The sequence below is a fragment of the Osmerus eperlanus genome, chromosome 14 (genome assembly GCF_963692335.1).
Source record: "Osmerus eperlanus chromosome 14, fOsmEpe2.1, whole genome shotgun sequence".
NCBI lineage: Eukaryota > Metazoa > Chordata > Actinopteri > Osmeriformes > Osmeridae > Osmerus > Osmerus eperlanus.
The window spans coordinates 8012681-8034592 of NC_085031.1; the positions used below are offsets into that span (position 1 = coordinate 8012681).

A 21912-nucleotide genomic window follows, 5' to 3' on the forward strand; every position below is an offset into this window, starting at 1 on the left:
CTGAGACTGGACTCTCCATCCATTTCCGTCGGTGCATGATGGCTGCCTGGCTTTGCATTAACCCTTTCCTGCCTGTTTTAACAGAGGTGGATGCTATGCTGGCCAGACCACAATGAGCAAGGCTGTGTTCTTTTCATCCTTTCAATCATCGGGAAGACGCCTGTTTTAGAGGCTGGCAGAAAGAGACTGGGTCTGGACACCCTGCTGACAAAAGCAAAAACACACATTACCTGTGCAACGCACCCACTTCTCTCTTTCTCCCCCCCCCTCCCTCTCTCTCTTGCTCTTACCTCTTACTTTGCTTTCCTCTCTCTTTCCTTCTATTGCTCACCTAATCTCTCTCTTCGTACCCCTTCCTTCTCCTCAGTTTCACTCTCTACATCACTCCGTCTCCACTCCATACCACACAACAGCACTGCAGTGTATCACTGCACATGCTCAGACAGCGAGTGCCTCACCAAGTTACAACTCAGGGGAAATATAAACAGAGCACAGCGAATATAATTCTTACACTCTACCCACGAATTAAGTTATGACGAAGATACAAAGCAGCTTCTGTTTGATTGTCAGATTTAACCAATGTGTTGTCAACCTTGAGACGAAAGCCTGCTATCACTGCTGACACTGTATGGTAAGATGAACTTTAAACTTGGCCAGTGTCCTTTGAATAGGTTTTTCTTACAGTTTCTTTTTCAGAACTGTAAAGAGAAATGTAAAAATGGATCAAGGCCTCACTGTGAGAACCACATGTCAGCAATCTCAACATTTCTATTGAATGTAAGGAGGTATGAGTAGATACGACAGCCGTTGTGTGGTTTGTGCCCCGAGGCAGCTGCTGAGGCTATGGGTCCTGCTCTTAAAAAAAGAGAAAAGAAAATACAGTCATAGCAGTCAGCCTTCACAGATCATAGCATCCAAAGGCTATTCTCCTGAGACAACCTTGAGGCTCTCGAGCATGTGTGTCTGTACTGTGTGTGTTTGTGCATATGTGTGTGTGTTAGTGTGTGTATGTATGGAGAGCAGATGGCTTCACTACTGTCACTGCCTTTACTTATGACAATATTGTCTTATCTTGGTGTGGATACAATTAGTTAGTATAGGTCTCTACATCTGTCCCAATCAATTAATCTCCACAAAATCAGATTAAAATGCTCTATTTCCATACTGCAGCAGAAGCATAATCAAGTCATGAGAAGATCTGTTGCAACATAAGGATTATTCATCCTGTTGTACAGTATGCTAATTGAATGGACTGTAAATTTGCAGCTATAAGATGCCCTATTTCTGTCTAAGCAATTTCCACAGTTATTTCTTCAAAGAACATTTTACAAGCATCTCACAGAAACAAATCACATAATAGTACAAACCGGCTGTGCTGCACTCTCTCTATTCAGTCCAGCCTATCAGTTTTCAAGTTACAGAAGACATCCCCATGACTCTATAGACAATGTTCTGGCCAGTCACATATGACAACACAGATCTCCCTGTGTCGTTTGACCTGATTGGTGTATGTCAAAGCAGTGCTAGAATAAAAGGTTTCTGAGATGATGTCGTAGAGCATTGCTCATTTAAGTGCCCTGGGACATCCATGTGCACACAGCTCCAAGCAATTTAACAGCTCCGGGATACAGCGTTCTATCTATTTGTGAAAACAAACCCACATTCTAGGACAGTGAATTTATTTAAAGATGGTAAAATCATTATTATGCATTATAGTATCTGTTTGGATGTACAGTAATCAGTATGTAGCCCTTTGATCATTTAATTTTATATTTGTATTTACTAATTTAGATTTTTTTTGGAAAGGTATTGAGACTAATGCTTTTCTTTTTGTGTTGCCTAAGTCTCTCCATGCTGAATATTTAATTAGTCCATGGAGTGTGTGACCTACATAGTTTCCCCAGGTGTCTGCCAAGTGTGACTGGCACAAGGAGGGCCACACGATCCCTCCAGAAAATCAGTGGCGTTCAGTTACTCTAGACAGTGAACGGCCCTGGCCCAGGCTCTGAGTGGAACAGAGGCACTTGAGAGCAGGTCAGAGAACTCTGAAGTAATGTCACAAGGGACAGGCAGAATGCACCCACTGATGGTTTGTTGGAATTACTTTGCCACCCTGGTGTACCTGAGAGCGACTTCAGTCTCTGATACAATTTCAGCAGCTGACATTGTTTACTTGCATGTGGGCCAAGGCTGGAAGTGTGCAAAAGAGAGGAGAGAGAAAAAATATATATTCCCTGAATTTTGGTAAATGCAGGGTTTCTAAGAATGAAAAATAAACACAGCATAATATTTGTTGAGAGTCTTTCAGCTACTGTATCTTTACAATTTTCCAAATAAGCAAACCTTGGTAGCCCCACATCCAACCAATGTTCTGCATGAAACTGAAAGCAAATAGGCCAGTCACTTTGGGGACTCCACAGAGTGCAGTTGGCCCTGTAGATGACTTGTTATCCAGGGTAGCATCTTGCTACCCATGCCCTCCTGAGGAGCTGTCCCCAGGGTATTGATGGGACAAGGAAGGCAAAGATAATGATATAAGTGGCCCTTGGTTAGGCCTCTGAGATAAAGTACGCAGAGGCATCAGGGGGTATTTTTGACAAGAGGAGGTGCCACTCTGCATACTTGTGTGCCCCACAGCACACTGTGTCCAGCTCCAGCCCTGTTATTTAAAATAGTAAAATGCAGTATTCACAACTGTAAAGAAAAAAGAGTATTAGCAGTCAAATGTGTTTTGACAAAATTTGAGTAGATCATCAAATGTCTGAATTGTCTACAAAAACAGTTGTTACGGTAGCGCATGTTGGGTTTGTTCAGAGTGTTGTATGAGCTGTTGATCTGGTGGGGGTACTGGCTTAAGGTTCACTTTACGGTAATGCCATGCCCTCTGAGTGCAGTATGAGCTTGGCTTATGTGCACTCTTATCACAAGCTTACAAATGCTACCGAAACTGTTCTGAGGCTGAAGGTCTTAACATGGTCCCCCCTACCCCTTTGGACATGATTTATAAAAACCCCCAAGCCGCCCAAGGACCACTGCTGTTGGGACTTTGCTCCAACCGCTGACTCTGCACATCTCTATCGTCCAAAACTGACAAGTGGCGCATCAACGGGGATTCTCAACTCACATGGTCCTACGCTAACAGCAGCAGCCTTGGAGGCGTATATCTGGCCCACTGCTCAGAGGGGTTGGAAGCCAAGGCTAAATAACAGCGCTTCCATTTCAATAAGCTGTTATGTAACAGAAGCTGGGCTAACAGTCCCATCTTTTAAAGCAATGGTGATTACATGAAAGCCTGAAATACGAAGGGCATTTCTGTTTGTCTCATTGAACTGATGCTCCGAAAACCATTTATTTATTTATTATTTCTGTTCATATATGTTCTGTTCATTTTTCGCTAATGATGAAATGCAGAATTCTTTTGTTTTCTTAGTAATCTGGAACATCTGGTTCCCTCCATCTGGCTCTGTGTTGTGGCCTGGTGAGGACTCGATGATTGTGAGACTGCCAACACAAAGATCATACAGCATTAACAGGGAAGTGGTGCTGATAGTGGGAGGATTTATTTTAAGATATTAATGTTAAGATATTAAAGTGGACCAACTCTACTTAGTAGAAGGGGGAGGTGCAGAGAAGTTGTACTTTTTGTGCTGCTGTTTGCATACAAACTCTGAGTTGGTCTGGCTTGCAGTGATGATGAATATGAGACTGCTTGTGATGCATCCCAGAATTCAGTTCTTGGCAGGAAGACACTCCCAGATATTTTCTGGGACAACTCCAGCCCATTAATCTGCACAAAACACAACTACTGTTCGCTTGGGGTCGGGACAGCAGGAAAAAAGGGCGGGCAAGCAAAGCTCCCTCGTGAGCTGATTGGACTAAGTAGATGGGCCTCAGTAACAGCCACATGAGCTAGAACATGGGCAGCTGTACAAATGTGGGAGAGCATGCACATGACATAGAACACACATGCACATGTTATTATAAACAGCTCACTTGCTATATTAACATTCACACACACACACACACACACACACACACGCGCGCGCGCGCGCACACACACACACACACACACACACACACACACACACACACACACACACACACACACACACACACACACACACACACACACACACACTACAAGCTCCAGACCTTCAAAAGGGAACCCCTCCAAACGATGGCAGTAATCACTCAGGCTGAACACCCCCTCCCCTCTCTGTATTGTTATCTCCTGCAAATGTTCTCTGCTACAAACACAGGAACATGGGGCAGGAGGGTAGGAACATGGGGCAGGAGGGTAGGAACATGGGGCAGGAGGGTAAGAAAATGGGGCAGGAGGGTAGGAACATGGGGCAGGAGGGTAAGAAAATGGGGCAGGAGGGTAGGAACATGGGGCAGGAGGGTAGGAACATGGGGCAGGAGGGTGGGAACATGGGGCAGGAGGATAAGAACATGGGGCAGGAGGGTAGGAACATGGGGCAGGAGGGTAGGAACATGGGGCAGGAGGGTAAGAACATGGGGCAGGAGGGTAGGAACATGGTGCAGGAGGGTAAGAACATGGGGCAGGAGGATAAGAACATGGGGCAGGAGGGTAAGAACATGGGGCAGGAGGGTAGGAACATGGGGCAGGAGGGTAAGAACATGGGGCAGGAGGATAAGAACATGGGGCAGGAGGGTAGGAACATGGGGCAGGAGGGTAAGAACATGGGGCAGGAGGGTAGGAACATGGGGCAGGAGGGTAGGAACATGGGGCAGGAGGGTAGGAACATGGGGCAGGAGGGTAAGAACATGGGGCAGGAGGGTAGGAACATGGGGCAGGAGGGTAAGAACATGGGGCAGGAGGGTAAGAACATGGGGCAGGAGGGTAGGAACATGGGGCAGGAGGGTAAGAACATGGGGCAGGAGGGTAGGAACATGGGGCAGGAGGGTAGGAACATGGGGCAGGAGGGTAGGAACATGGGGGAGGAGGGTAGGAACATGGGGCAGGAGGGTAACACAAAGTCCTTGAGCATGTGACTGTAATTCATAAGAACAATGACTGAACCCTGTATAGTTATTCTGTGTCTCTTATTGTGTTGTACTGCTTTATGTTGTACAATCTACTATTTATATTCTACATGTTTGTTTGATTCTCTTCTCCATTCATTTTAGTTTGTTAGTAGTTTCTTAATTTTTTCACCCAACCCCTTTCCCTCCAAGAGGCCCCTTAGCTCTTGCCAGGTGATTTTTGTAAATAAGATACGTAACACATCTATAATTGACTTGCCTGTTAAAATAAAGGTTAAAAACATCAAGAAATAAAACATGGGCTCCCACTCACATGCTCTCTGCTTCTGATTGTTTTCTTTATACATTTGTACAGAACATCGGCACAAGCAGCTGGAATTATGAACGTGCAGCAGAGTTATTTTAGCTCGGCCCTCTGTGAAAATTAGCACAGAGAAGATGTCTTTGCAAGGGAGGAGGAGCAATGAGGGGATATCAAAGACTGACAGGAGAGGGGATCCTACTGCAATGCAGAGAGAACAGTGTACGTGTCTGACGGGTAGAGAGATAAACTGTACAATACTGCACTGTACCTGGGTAAACATGGTCATTCATGCAATGTTACGGTCCATTGTTTTATATAATGTTACTACAGTTCATACAGTGTTTCGTTTAAAAATGTATTCACATTTCCAAGTCAGGTTTCTTCAAACCCATTACTTTAATTATTTGTATCTAGAAATCTCTGGATAATGAATTGCAAACAAATAACTGTTACAGTAGTGTAAAAGTATCATTTTCTATTAGATGTCATTCAAATAAATGTTGCTAAAATAAGACTTTAGTTTTCACTACTAGCATAATTAAATCAGCGGTACAAACTGAAGGATGTGGACATATTGTGACAGGCTAACGACTCACTCTGGGGTTGTAGATTCACTGAGGTGTGAATCCGTTCAGGACTAACACCAACACGTGTGGGTTGTGTCTCTGTCAGGGGGTTAGGATGTGACAGAGCAGGCTGTTCTCAGTGATGTCACCGTGCAGCTCTCTGAGGAACATGGACAGTGAGAAATGGAAAAAGAAAAGAAGGAAGGAAGTAAAGATGGAGGGATGGATGGAATCTGTAATGTAATGTAAATGTAACTACATTTTCAGGGCTTTGAAAGGGACTTCTTTGATAGGCTTTGATGGGCCTACCAGCCTCTACACTGTATCTGTGTGACACCTTGTGACTTGTCAAACATCAACCAGTAGAATGAAGACTCTTGGGCTGCATACTGTACTGGACATTGCAATCAAAAACGCGATTGATACAACCTGGTTTTCCCAGGCTGCATCCTCATCATTCTGATCCTCAGAAATGCCAGAGGGAAATGTTTGACCAGCAATCTCACCGAATCAGTTGTCTAGAGAGGTATATGGCAAGTTCACATTGCGGACATCACTTGGAGATGGAAAGACGGTATCGCATTGTGTGATGAGAATTGAGAGTCCACAAGTCAAACGCAATGTGAGATGACTATAGAATACATCATTTCTCCCAGTGTACTAAATGTTGTCGTATTGAACACAGCATACCAGGCATACTATCAGCTGAGCCCCGTTGTAGTCTGCAAAAGCATTTTGTGTTTTACATGAGAGAATATGGACCATCTATTAGCTTGACCTATATGCTGTTTCCCACTACTTTACTGCTGTCGTCACAGGCATGAAGACAATATTTCAGGCGAGCTTGTGATATATCTGCAGCTACCTGGATAACTACACTATAAATCATACCAGAGCTGTGCCATGTGCGTAATATAAAAGCTGCATATTCAACAAAAATAACTTTTTTTCCCAGTACCATTCATGATGACCCAATTCCTTTCAGGAAGACTCTTGTAAAATGATAAGCAACACAAACCTCGTACTTCAGAATCAATGATTCGAGACATACCTGGGTAACAGTCATTCGTTATGGTATGGGAAAAGATATATCTCTAAATGGCCTGCCAGTATTTAGCAGAATTAGCTTAGCCTTTGTTTTGTCCTTGTGTGATCTCTCCAAACCCAATCCCACTGTTTGTGTGGTATGGATGCTTCTCTAGTTACACACCCGTGTCGGGTACCCTGAACGTACCTGTAAACACATACCAGTAAGTAGACAGAGAGCCAGGACGCAGGGGAACCTAATCAGCCTTGCTGATTAGGTTCTGACTGACTGACTATCTGTCTGACTGACTATCTGTCTATTGGGGAAGTATAGCCTAATGAGAAAACCCTCACCTAAATGCTCCCCCTTGAAACCTGCATAGTCTAACCTCATTCATGATTCTGCAGTGACCTTAATGACTGTAGGGGTTTGGATTACAAATTGTTGTACCCATCGGGAATTATTGTGTCCTTGGTCAGTAATCATTTGCATAAACATTTATTAAATTCACCTTCTCTGCATTACCTTGTTCCCCTATCCAGTCTTATTGAGACTTCCCCTGTATCTCTTTCACAAGGGAACCTTGACTACAAAACACAGAGTAAAGTGCAGCAAAACACACACACACACAGATACACACATACACACATACACAATGAGGCTACTGTATACTCAAGCATAATGAAATAAATCAACCGGCCGACTTATCATAAATATAATGATGTAAAATGTAAAATGCTGTTGCATAACAGAGCCCTGAGTACATCATTCTAAGGCAATCCTCAAGCATTCCCCAAGCAAAAAAGACACGGTCCACTTTCTTAAGGACGTGAACAACATAGTATGTCTAACATATGCTGTGTCCAGTTGAGAGTTCCATAAACGCAAACAACTCAGAGTAAGACGTCACTCGTCAAATATTCTGGTTCATCGGGCTCACTCGAGGACACATCACGCAGATGTTGTGTTTGTTGAAGTCTTGATAATGTGGGGATTTCTCCTCCAATTTGAGCTGGGAGTTAAGTGTGTTTATAAACCCTGACCTCATTTTGACCTCAGGGTTATGTACTCTATGTATTCCATATGAGCTAGCCTGGTAGTTCTTATAGAGTCATGTGACTATGGCCTAATCTAAAAAGTCACTGATCCTCCGACTCTGAATAAAATTGTTTTATTGAAACGGTGCCTTTAATACAAATGATGTTTGGCCTTCACTGAATTATATAAAAAATTTAGTGAGGCCCATAAAAAACATGGGCCTCACTCCTCAGTGCTGATAAAAAGATGTCTTTGAGAATTGTTGTATAACATAATTCTTCAGGATAAGATGTAGACAGTTATGTTAATAACTTTAATTGTTCTTTTTTTTTACCAGCACGCAGCTGTGAGAGAAGGTGGGGCTACGAGGATGTTCTGTGCACGGTGATTACACAGGTGAAGCTGAGTCTTTTGGATTAATTACTAACTGAAGGGACCACCTAGCATTTTTTCTAGGACATTTTTTGTTGCAAAAATCACAGATAATAGAAGAGCTACATCATTAAATGAATTGGGGGATTGGAGCTGACCTTGGGTTATAGAGGCCGCAGGGGAGGACGGAAGCAGGGTTGAGGCGATCATTTGGACTGGTTCACATCAGCTGTTCCCCACGTGTTCAGAGTGTTATTAGTGTAATGATGAAGCCTCATAATACGTCTCGACAGGTTTTTTTGTTGCATAAGAGATTTGGGTAAAAGCCTTGAAAAGAAAGCAAAGGAGGACAGGGAGCGAGAGAGCGGAATGGGGGAGAAAGACAGCATGAGAAAGGGAAACACAAAAGGGAAAAGAACAGTGGGAGGAGAGAGCAGAGAAAAAGGGAACTGAATAGTTTGTGTGTGGCTGTCGCTGACATGGCCGGCTGGCCCCGCTCATTAGAATTAAGGTGATGTTTGGGCTTATCAATCATGATACAGCTCATTCCCTTTATGGGAACCTGGTCACATGTCCCAGACAGCTGCTGCTGCTGCTAAGCTGGCAGTGAGGCCCACACGACACGGTTGTGAGTTATGGCTGGTTTATCATCACACTGGGACAAAATGGACCTCCACAGGACCTCCTACTCTGCCACATTTCTGGGTCACACAGTAGCTTGATAAGCGAAACTTTTGAATGGCAATCCAGTAGACTTATCAGTCGAAATGCATCTTTTTCCTTGACCATTGCAATAAAGGGTGAAAAGTGGAAAGCCATCCATCAACGGTCACATGTACAGTATCTGCTCTCCTCATTGGTTAAAACACCCCTCTCATGGTTATGACATCCGTCACCGGTGGGAGCTGTCTTCATGGTTACCTCGGCTTCTGACATAGTGAGGCAGTTTCTATTTGCTGAGCTGTGGAAGGACTCCTTATTATTGACTCCTTCCGAAGGAGCAAATCAATAGCACCATGCCGTTATGGTACAGAGCCCAGTCTTTCCTCAATTCAGCAGATGAGGTCCTTTCAGTGTATTAGTTGCAGAACCATATCTAATAGGAAAGTATCTCCTCTTCAATGAGTTATTGCTGCAATTCCATAGAGAGCCTGGAAAACAGTGGTAAAGGGCCTCTGTACTGTAATGATATCCTATACTTTATTTTCTCTGTAAACCTATTATCATTTAGCTCATTGTGTAGATTGGATGATTGGTTGCAGTTTGAGGATGACTGGTTCTTTCAAGGTTGTTCCAATGCAAGATGAGAGAGCAGTAGAATAGACTTAGATATATCTCTCACACAGGTGGTGTGTGTGTGTGGATGAAGGAGAGTAAGAGTGGAAGAGAAAGAGAGGCAGGGCATGCATTTAGCCATGGATGAAAGGGTCTCTTATTACCTTGAAAGTGAGATGTGTTGCAAGAGGAGAGGAAAAACCAAAACAAGTCCATTGTCCCACTTTCTTAACTCTGCCGACAGGGTTCAGCTAAATGAAACTACTGACCCAAGTTAGTTGTACTGTCAGCTTTATAACTAACAACAGCAAAACGTAACACTTTTATCCAGCAGCCTGGACATACATTTAGTCATTTAGCAGACGCTCTTATCCAGAGCGACTTACAGTAAGTACAGGGACATTCCCCCCGAGGCAAGTAAGGTGAAGTGCCTTTCCCAAGGACACAACGTCATTTTGCACGGCCAGGAATCGAACCAGCAACCTTCTGATTAATAGCCCAATTCCCTAACCGCTCAGCCATCTGACTCCCACTCACATATAGATCTGAACAACCTCCTTCAGCCCTAGCCCCCCTGCACATTGACATTCTCACTGATTCCTATTTCTATTGAAGTATTCTTCAAGCTCGTGGCAAAATCTAAACCCACTAATATGCTTCTTGATCCCCTTCCTTCTTGAATAACTTTCTAAATTTCTATTATTAGACCACTGTCTGCAAAATACTGTTACTGAATCAATTGTATCTGGCATGAATTGCATACATCTCTGCAATCTGGCCCTGCCAGAAACAACTTGAAGGAAAGCTTCTAAACGGCTGTTTCTCTTCCTTCCTTCCTTCTCTCTTTTCAGTTGCTTCTTTCTCTCCGTTTCCTTTACCTTTCTTAGCTCTGTCTCTCAAGTTTGTGTTGACTTTTATCTTAGACTTAGACGGATTTCCACAGTGGAAGATGAGTTCTTCTGACTGTAAACTTCTCTCAACTGTAGACAAAAATGTCTCTTCCACATTTATTTTTCAACGTCCATCCTTATGGAAGAGCAGTGCCCTGTTGGTACATCTGCAAATCCTAGAGACCTTCTATTACTGTAATGTACTTCCCTTTCCTGGCCTTCTATCCCATTACTGGGTAGTCAAGGTAATAGTCCCTGCCATTCCAAAGAGCAGGGTGACATCATTGCAATCTCAAACGAAAGGAGCGGGAGAGGGATAATCACGGGCAATCACAGTCACATACTGTATGATAAATACGGCCCACTTCAAGCACGCTGGGGGCTGCCTCATGATCTCAGCAAGCTAATGTTGCACAACCAGGAAGTAATGTGGCTTAGCAGATAATTGCAGGGAGCTAATGAATTAAATGCTGATGAGCTCCCATTATTTAAAATGCCATCCCGTTCAGAACTAGCTCATCTCCTTCTCCTCCAACATACAGAGACAGACACTGCTGCATGCTCAAGGTAAGCAGCCAAGAAGCAGGAACGACTCTCTCCCTGCCCACCTCCTGGGAGATTGTCACACCAAGACTGTGACATAGATTCATGTTGATCGTTATTCTTTAGCTGTTTGCTTCGAGATTGCCAGCCAACCTAAAAGTGTCTGGACACTGTAAGTGAGAAAAATGCTCAACATTAACTTTTCCCCTGGAGGAGGCCATATCCATTCCTCAAGCATGGATTTCATCAATGTGCATATCATATGTAACTTAGTTAGCAGAGCATAGCCAAGACTTTGAGTCTGTATCCCATATAAGTCATACCCTACTGTACAAGTACATGCTGCCAACCCGCCCCCACTGTAAATGCAATAGGAAATATATACAACTAGGGCCCTGAAAGATCTTTCATAACGAGGCAAGAATCATTATTTAAATTTTAAATTTGAATGTTTTATACTATACTGCCAGTATTTTACAGTAAATTCAACAGATCTTTTTTACAGTGAGCAAACAACTATTTTGGACTGGGAAATAGGCCTATACTGTAACACATGCAGTATAACATACCATAATGATGACATAATGATGTCATCACCATATTTTTACAATGAAATTATGGCATCCACAGCGGCCAGTCATTCACTGTAAATTCAACAGATTCCTTTTTACAGAGGAGGTTCACAGCACAGTGATCCTCAAAGTTGACGTGCTGTTTGATGACTGAGCACAGAACTTGACACCTGGTAGAGAGCTAAATAGTGTTGTTGAGTAAATGTCAAGTCTAACAATGTCAAGCTTGATGAGCTAAGTGAATCATTAGCCATTGATTCATTAATGTGGGATCGAACTGGAGAGCTTGTCAATGGAGGGCACCTGAATCATTTATTAGGCTGTGAGACTCAAAGGTTTTAACCTGGATTTAAAGCTTTGTCTAGACCTGGTTTGGGCTAAAATAACGGGGAATGCCAGGGAAGGGATGTCTCAAGCAAGTTTACACAGAGTAGCTTTTGAGAATCGTTACAAAAACACCTTCCCAGCACTTAGGTAGAGCGTTCGACTACACTCCCTCTCCCTAAGTGAATTTCTAAACTGCTTAAATAGGCAGACAAATCTGTGCACCCCACCCTCGGACTTGGCCATCTAACAAAAACACTGATTTATATATTTCTTAAAATATCTTTATACGGTCTTCAAATGGGAACCATATACTGTTTTTGTGAAACATGAAAAATCCTCAGATTTTTGTTTAGGATTGACAACTGATTGTCAGGTGATATGGCGTCACTTCTAGATTCGTATCACAGCTTCTGATACTGGCAGACACAGCAGGCAATGAATGTTATATTCCATTTAGAGTGTCACTGCTGAAGACAAGACAGTAAGTAATACGCCATCAACCATAACAATTCAGTCACTGCTCATCTTACATTTAAAGAGAAACTGACCATTAAAATGGATTCATGGACCCAGCAGTCTCTTCCAGGACTTAAAGACTAAGGCAGGACTCATCATTAGAGTATAACACAATGTCAGGAAAGCATGTGTTCATCCATAGAAAATTCCCGTGGCGTTATGCCCCTGTTATACTTGGCAAACACCCCCAGTATCAGTGTACACTGCTTCTTTTATTTTGTGAAGAAAATGACCGCTTGGCAGATGAACAAAGTGAAGCCAAACTAGGTCAAGAAAAAGCCTGATACAGCAGTTGGCTCTCTGCCAGGCACAGCACCTTGTTTTTTCTTCGACAGAGCTGACGGTAAAGAAATAATCATTCATGTTTCATTTTTAGGATCCCATGAAATCACTCAGATCTATGCATGCAATGCTTTGTATTATTGCACTGCTCTGAACCAGCTTAGAACATCTTGAATCTTTCTCTCAGTTTGTCTCTGCCATCCACTCTGTGTTCGTGCATCCTTCATTCTCTCTCCCCTTCACACACTCTCTCTATTGCTCTGTATTTCTATCCTTCCCTATCCATCTCCCTCCCCTCTCTTTGTCCCTTCCATATCCCCCCCACTTTCTATCTCCCTCCATCCTCCCTCTTTTATCACTTACCTCCCTACGTTCCTGCTCTCAGTCTATCTGCTTGGCTCTCTGGCTCTCTCTGGCTCTCTCTGGCTCTCTCTGGCTCTCTCTGGCTCTCTCTGGCTCTCTCTGGCTCTCTCTGGCTCTCTCTGGCTCTCTGGCTCTCTGGCTCTCTCTCTCTCTCTCTCTCATCCCCGGCTGCCCCACCTGCTCTCAGACAGTGATGAATCGCTGACAACACCTGCATAACCTTACAGTCGCCACCCCAATGGCTTCAGGCCAGACATTGCGCAATCCCTGTTTTCTATTCCTTTTGATGTCAAAAATGGTTCTAAGCCAAGGAGCCCTGGTTTGGAGCTTCCTGTGCTTCAAAGAGTGGCATACTTGTATTACAGTAGACCTTCTTGATAACAAACATATTCTGATCAATTTTAACATTACAATAATCTTCCTTGACAACCATTATGGTCAACCGTAGGATTCTGTCTGAAGAGAGACCAGCTGGAAAGAGAGACCTAATGGTCAAGAACACTGTGTAGCGGGGTTTGCTCGTTTAAGATTAGCAATACTTAATTTATAATAAAGTATGTAGTTCTTGGGGGCACCACCTCTTATTTGTTAAAGGGACAGAGGAAACCTTATTGAATAATATTGAATAATAGCCTTCGTAATAATCAGTCTAATCTTAAGTAGTGAATTCTATGAAAGTAGAGCAGATCAGATAACGTGAGGGATAACGTGAGTATTATAAACAATGATTTATTTAAGGAAATGTAATTATAATGAACAAATACCAGAGAAGTTATAGGTTAGTTGAAAGTGAGTTGAGTTGAACTGCATACGGTAGGTCCTAAACTATGATGAGGGTTGGTACAAGATGGTAGGTTGAGAGCGCGTGGGGAGGGGGAAGGGGAAGGGAGAGAGAGATAGGCTTCTGGAGAACAATGGGAGAGTATGTTAACTAATCCTAACGAAAGTTAGGTTAAATCATTTGCAAACTAAAATCAAACGTAACAAATTAAATCACAATATGCCAATGTTCACAAGTAAGAAATGTAGCAATATCGCAGTTACTGTTGTCAGTTTGAAGAAGAAGAGTCAAGGTTCCGTTCGTCGTTGTCAAACGGTTAGAGCAAAGGAATCTTTCGTTCAAGTTCCTAGTGGTCCAGTGAGTTGCTGATTGAGAAGGATAGGTCAGATGTGTCGCGAACACTTCCGGTGAATCCTTGCGAAAAAGCCAGGATTGCTTGTGCGTCGAGGTTTTATAATCCTTGCGAAAGGGGGTATCCTTTTGGAGGTGAACTCTTTGATTGGTCAGTTACTCCCTGGGCGTCCATCCTGAGATTGACGTATGGGTGTGAAGTGGTTGATAACTTTTCAGAGTTCAGCTATTTCAAATGTCCATGTATTGCTTATACTTCAAAATATAACAATACAACATTAATAAATGGTTTAGTTTGTAGATTAGAATCATTTAGATATCAAGATTGACTGATTTATCATAACAGGAAAGGAAGTTACATTAAAACATCAAATTATATCAACACAGCATTAAAGGGAAAGCATACATTATAACAACTACTGTCATTGAAATAGTGTCTATGAGCCATGTAGTCCTTGAGAATATGTTTGTAAATCCAGAAAAGTTAGTTCTTCCTTAAAATCCTTTGTCTCCATACTGTAAGGCCATTTTGGTCTACCTTCTGACCCCATGCTGGGCCAGAAGCTTTGAAGCTCCTGCTCTGGAGATAAGGACAAAGGGGGAAAACCCCCTTTCTCCTTGTCAGGGGTAGGGGAAAGGTGTGATGGTACGTGGTTTGTCTGTTGGCTCTGCTACAACTGCAGATAGATTGCAGCAAGGAAAAAGGCTAAACCTTGTACCAAGAACACTTAGAGTAATCAATAGATGGGATAGTGTTATAATGACAATCGGTAATAGTTGTGCTGAGTCAACACAGTCTACGACAGATCTCTAAAGAGTTCCATGTGATGACAAGGTCATGGGCATAGTAACTGGCAACTCCAGGAGCCATGGCAAGAGCCATCCATGTTTCTTAATTATCTTATGCTTGACTCACTGTGTTGTTTCTTTAGAAACTGCCCTAAACAAGCATGAACTATACATGAAGTCCTTAACAATTAGAATCAAGTTCCACTGTGTACTAAACTATGTGTTACTGTGAGGAATAGCCAAAGACTGCTCTGTTTGATTTATCATATGCAAATACAAGGCAGTTATGTGATTATGTATGCGTCAGTATCATGTTAACACCATGATTATGCAAAACAGCAGTTCTTTTACCTATGAATGTGGCATGCTCTAGATGTTGCATCTACACTGCATCTAAAATGTAAATTGGTGAAACTGTATTAAGCCTTCCACCTGAACTGACTGTTCTTTGACAAGTGGGGTTTGTCATGTTTATTTTATTCACCATGCAAGGACATTCAGTATAGTATGTTAATATATTCCAGTGTTTTTTCTCATGTTTGCCCTCTGTGTGTGAAATGTATAATCAAGGCTGAACCATGTTGGTTCTTTGTGGTGAGGGCCCAGTGTGTGATAATGAGCCTAGCTGCAGGGAACATCTGGCTTTTGAGAGGTTCAACCTTGTAATGGTGCTGAGGCAGCAGACTGGGTCTCCAGGGAGGCCTTCTGTTGAGATGGGGGCGAGACAGGGGACAACAGGAAAGAGGGGACACGGGACAGACAGGAGACGAAGGGAGGGAGAGGAGAGGACAGGAGAAGACAGAAGGAAAGAAGCAACAGCGAGATGAGGAAAGCTGAGCAGGAGGAGGGAGAATGGGGTGACTGAGACGGGGGGAAAAGGTCAGGAGGTTTGGGAGAAGGTAGATCGGGTCATGTCCTTAACCAGAGTTACGCAAAGCCCCCACCAGCCATCCTTCATAAATACACGACAGCACCCTGCTACTGAACGACATGCAACACCACACAGAAAAGTACAAAATGAACCAATCATATCGTCCCCTCTGAAACCCTGTACTGCAGCACTTCAGATCATTGTGGATTACTGTGGGATTTTGCGAACAGCCATGGAAATCTCAGGCTTTTCACATTCTACAGTTTGACTTTTTGATCCTTCATAATTACTAGTTAGATAGGTCTGAAGATCTCATTGTGTGTCTGTAAGGGAATGACCAAGAAGGCACACGAGAACTGAGTAGGGTGCAAAATATTCAGGGGTTTATTACTTACATTTGAATGGATGCAACACATGGACAAAGTAAATAAAACCGAGTAGTGAAGATAAAAACAATACATGAGAACCAACCAATGCCTCATACGCACAGAGATCTTCCTTCTAGGTTGGTTCTTCCTTTCTCCCCTCTGCTTGCTCCTCTCACAGTTATATAAGCCTGGGCTGCCACAATAAATATAGGGAGGGGACGCCATACATCCTCCCACTTAATAATCGGAGCAAAATTGGAGCAAACCCATTTAAGCGTCATGTTTTCCAGTCAGACACCCTTTACTGGAACACGGCAGCCATGCTGCCCTCATGATGATCAAATAAAAGAGGTAACAAAAAGGCTGAAACTAAACAAACAAAGATATGGTAAACCAAAGGCAATAAAGTTGATATGAGAACTAAGGAACAAAAGCTATGTGACGTGTGTTATTCATGTGAAGACAGTTGTATGGTGTTGCTGAATGTTAACATGTACATAAAGAAAATAAGGATGTTTAAGTCCCTGTGTGGGCCGCTGTTAGGCATCCATCACAGTGTCTACTTAACATACTAAAGCTGTAGTTTTGTTTTGGTTTATTTTCCTTGGCCCCATTAACAGTGTAGTGTTGATCTTTAAATCTTATACTAGTAATTTGACAACAGTTTCTGAGGCAAATGGGCTTCATTGGCTTAAATACAGGACAATGTCATCGTGGTGATATTTTCAACAAGCTTTTACGTGTAATGATGAATGACTTTCATGGTCTTTTGCCATTGACTAATAGTCTGTGAAAAGTTCAACCTTCCTTGTTCAACCTGGAAAATGTCATCAGACAGGGGTTCCCTGTAGAGCTAAGAACAATCTTTGATATCAACAAAGTGAGACACTGTGTGGTATCCTGTTCACTTTGGAATGGGAACACGGACTACAGAGGGATAGCGCCGTATCGACTGTCCTGAAACAACCCTGCAACCAACCTTGTCCTCTCTCCCTCTTGTTGTCTCTCTCTCTATATAGTATATGCTATATACTGTATATCTATTTCTTTCGTTCTCTTTCGCACCTTGTTTCTCTCTTGTTTTCTTTTTCTAATTCCCTCCTTTTGTTTCTTTAAGCTCCAACACACACAGCAGAGAGCAGACTTATATGAGACAATAATATCATAATACCACCCTGTTACATGTTACATATTGTTACACTGACTTTCTATGCAAGCAGACCTTCAGGTCTGCCTTTGCGCACATGCTGCTTCTTGACCTCACTGTTAGGTTGAACCAACCAACCATGACATTGAATACCTCCCACCGCCAACATACCCACACACACATTAATGAAGTATCACAGGCTACCTGGGAGGTTCAAGGTTTCAATTGATGTACTAAGGTCAGCTCAAAGTATTGTAGTGCATGGAGTTTACCCTTGCGTGCACAATGTCAGTGCATATGAGTTTTTCAGGCTACCATCCCACAAGCCATTTATCAAAAGCAGCTGTGTCCGTGTTTACGTCTTCTATCTCCCTATAATGATTCATAAAGGAAATTCCCAAGCAGTACAAGTGTGTGCCATCTTTGTTGCTTGTCCTTTATCTTGTCTCTCTATGCCCCCATGTTCTACACTGGCTCATGTTAGGTTGGACTCTACTGTCATACTTAGTAAGACGCCTGCAAACTCTTGAGTCAGCAAGGCATGGACACTCCTCTGCCCTTGCTCTACGTCAGTGTACAGATGCACAACCCAGCAGAGGATCAACTCCAGGATGGCAGTAAATCCACTACTCAAAATATGTCAATCCTTAGGATTTACTACGCTTAGCAAGTGGACACCATGTATGTGTCGAATCTAGAGTTAAGCAGTGAAAGAGTATCGGGGCATCAAATCCACACCTGATCCTCCTTTTCCTCTGTCTAGGCAGGACTGTCTGTCTCATGGTGAGGATCTCACCAGGGCGTTGTCTACGCAGGACTGGCCGTTTAAGCTTACCTGACCGACCTGAGGCTTCTTTCATTTCCATTGATCCTTCTCACTTCTTGGCTGAGACCTACTTGTAATTGTATTGTGTCACTGTAAATTGCATCAAAATAATCTAATACAAATGTCAATCAATTTATATTTTGGGCATAGCTACAGTACGCTTGAAAGTCCTCATAAACAAGAACGGAAACTAAATAGAAAAACCTATACACAGAGTGGTCACACACACAGAATTTTTTTTTTAAGAATTCATTGTACACTGCAGGTTTACAGATTGTCAACGGTCCGCTCATCTCCATAATGGAACTCTTTAATCACACTGTAATTGACGCAGATGCTGTTGAAGATGTTGGTAGTATTTGAAATTGGATTGCTCTGGCTTAGCTAATAGTTTGAGGCCATCAGGTGGAAGTCTGAACCATGGGCAGGAAACAAGTCAGCCAGACAGTTTAGGTTCAGCCAAGGGCAGTGTATGGGGATGTTTAACCAGGAAAATAAATACAATAAACAATTATTTTTAATAACAATTACATTACATCAACCACATTAACTGTTACTCACCACATTAGCCATTAACCTCACTCAATGTGACCTTTAGAAACGATTTGAAAAGTGTTTGTGTGACAGATGAGACATATACAGTCTGGAACTTGAACAAACCAGTTTGAAGTGTTCTAGAAATGTAATAACAACCTAGACTGATGGCATTTTCTGACAGCAGTTTTCTCTTTCTAAAGATCACACCTGATGTTGAGAATGCTTATACTGTAGAAGAAAAAAGAAGTGTCTCCTTGAACACTGTGTTTGGCGTCAGGGGTAAATGTTAAAAAAGGCTATATGTTGAATGACTTGCAAAAAAGCACGGTAGCCATTTTGTAACACAATTCGGCCATTCTGTAGCTAGCTGGATCTATTTGTGGCATGCCCAATGCCTGGCATCTCTAGGGCATGTAATGTTTCATGTCTAGATGAGGTATTGACTGCAAGCAGAGACGACGGAATGTAACTTAATAATAGGCATTCTCTAGTCTCTTCTGGGCCTATGAGAGAGCTGGAAAGAACAACCACACAGGAAGCAGGTTATTTGGGTAGTCATATTTTTTCCACATATTTATAATCACATTATGCCTTATCAATTTGCTTGTCATAACACCATTCTGTTGACTGATCTCAGCAAGCACTAAAAAGATCACACTACATTTGGAGGAAAATCTTATGGTTTTAACCATATTTTGTATGGCGCTGTTTAGTCCCCTCGAAGAGCATACTGTCATTGTTTAAAGCACTATTTATTGCAACTACAGCACTCTAAATTTAATTGTGGCTTGTCATATCTTATCTTACCCAGTAGCTTGGAATGGATGTGCCCTTTTCTAGCCTCAGATGACATCTTGGAGTCAACAGCAAAACATGACATGTGGCACATAAAAGAGACCCAGCCTGTCAAATGAGGTTTGAGACTGTTATATCTCCCCGCACATTTCATTCTGTTTCATTTAGTCCCAGACACGTGAGTGGCCAGACTGGGATTTGCACTTTGGTTCATTTCAGTATTACTTTTAGCCATAACTTACGCAATGTGTCTGTTCTCTCTCCTCTCTGCCTCCCCGTCTCCCCGTCTCCCTTTCCCCCTCTCTCCTGTTAACTGAAGTTACACAAGCATCCTGTTGGGGAAACAGTTGGCATGCAAATTAATCCACCCCCAATCCCAGAGGAGAGAGTGAGAGACAACACACACACACCCAGAAAAATCAAGGGATGTCTGTCTACATTATGATAGCCTTGGGATTCTTACGTAATGATCCTCTTTAGAAATGCCCACCACCTATGAAAGCAAATGCCCTGACTCTCTGGTATGGAACATGCCCAGTCAGCTGGAGCGTGGGGAACATGGTGCAGCTTTGTGGGGAGTCACTGCTCTGGAGGGAGATGATCTCCAATCTGCTTCAAACAAAAGCAATATGGGCACGCAAATTCCTAGTCCTGACTGTATAAATGACATTGAAATCCTGAAATGCTTTTTTGTTATAGATTACTAATTTAAAGTTTAGCAGTATAGCAAGTATTACAGCATTATAGTAAGGGCTGTATAGACTATTTGTCCATATCAAGTATTGGTTTGAGTTTGTCTCTATAAACTGTTTGTCTGACCTTTGTCAATTCTCATGCTCACTCTGCTGTTGCTGTTGACTGTATTTCTGTATTCAGTACAGAGAGCATCTGCTGGCCACTGTGTCTGTGGGCACATTTTCCAGGAGGAGGTTGTGTTGTGTCATGATGCCATCGGCAGAAGGGCCAAACTGGGGAAAGACTGGGGAAAGGTGGGGGGTGACGGTGTCCCAGTGGACAAGCATCCATCCGTCATACCTCGCTCCATCATAGTGCCAGCATAAAGCACCCTGATGTATGAGGTGCCCTCAGAACAAAAGCCAGTCCAACTCTGCTCTAAGAATCTACTGTACTCATTCTCTCTGAATGACAAGGATAGAGCGCACGGAGAGTCGAGCAGGCAAAAACCATGTGCTACTGAGGTGGTTTGGTGAGCCAAGATGTGGTAGAGTGGGTGGCTGATGGCTGCAGCCTTGTATTTCCTCCCTGACTTTCTGTTCTTTAGCTCGGTGAGACAGCACAGTACTGTAGGGGAGTCAGACACAAGGAAGTGTGCATGTGGGAACAGTTTGAGATTATATGTGCACCGCTTTGAAACTGTAAAATCTATTTCTTATACACAAATCCTAATGCGAAGCTGATGTTTAGTACATATATCTGATAGAGAAGCCAGGTGGGAAAAAGTTTCCTGAGGATGATCAATGCTGAGCTTTCTCTCTAGAATAGCAACATTTATTTAGTCTTACTGACTAAAGGCATGTTATGTTTTTTTTATCGACAGAAAATGATGATATGAAAAGATAAACCTAAATTGATGGTGGAGGGGGGGGGGACTATCATAAGCCACATTATGGAAATTAGGTGCACGAGCCTGTGCCAGTTAAACCGCAGTGCCGCGCGAACTAGAAGGCGCTGAATGTTAAAACCCAGCCAGTCGGTAGATGGCGGTAACCCAAGAAACCTGATCCGCCAGGTTCACCGGGAGTCTGTCTCAGTTTGCAGCATTCACAGAGCAGGCAGCGTAGCTGAGCAGTTGAAGGACATCAAATGAAACAGGGGAGCTTACAGCGGGTCCTGTTGAGTTTTGCGCGTAGCCTGTCCTCCCAACCAGGAGACAGTACGTTTTAAAAACATGGAAGACAAATCGAATTCGTTCTCCAGCAACAAGGAGGAGAAAGCGGATGGGAATAATGTATTTCAGAGGCAAGACTCGATACAGAAAAATAATATGGGGAGCCAGAACATGAAAGACCACGGAAACTCGGTGTCATTTAAGGGGGAACGGGAGGAAGCCATGGTCGGGTTCGACGATTTGGATGGGGGATCCAGGCCATATGGGTTTATGCAGCGACAATTTGGGGCTATGATGCAGCCCGGTGTCAATAAGTTCTCCCTGCGAATGTTCGGGAGTCAGAAAGCCGTGGAGAAAGAGCAAGAAAGGGTTCAAACGGCTGGATACTGGATCATTCATCCCTATAGCGATTTTAGGTAAGGAGTGGAAAGTCACCTTCTCTCTCTTCTTCCCATGCCCATGTCACCCCACTCATGTCCGCAAAACACCACCACCTCACATATACTGTCTCTCATC

The 21912-nt window shown here is 43.0% G+C and overlaps 1 protein-coding gene across 1 annotated transcript in view; it reads left to right on the top strand.

Annotated features, from left to right (window-relative positions):
* Window positions 1–21273: 21273 nt before the first annotated feature.
* Window positions 21274–21912, top strand: part of LOC134033454 (potassium/sodium hyperpolarization-activated cyclic nucleotide-gated channel 1) — a 52062-nt gene continuing 51423 nt past the window's right edge. Inside the window, exon 1 of the mRNA XM_062477624.1 lies at window positions 21274–21812. Within this exon, the coding sequence (XP_062333608.1) occupies window positions 21457–21812 (356 nt within the window). The 5' untranslated portion in view covers window positions 21274–21456. The remainder of the gene's footprint in view (window positions 21813–21912) is intronic.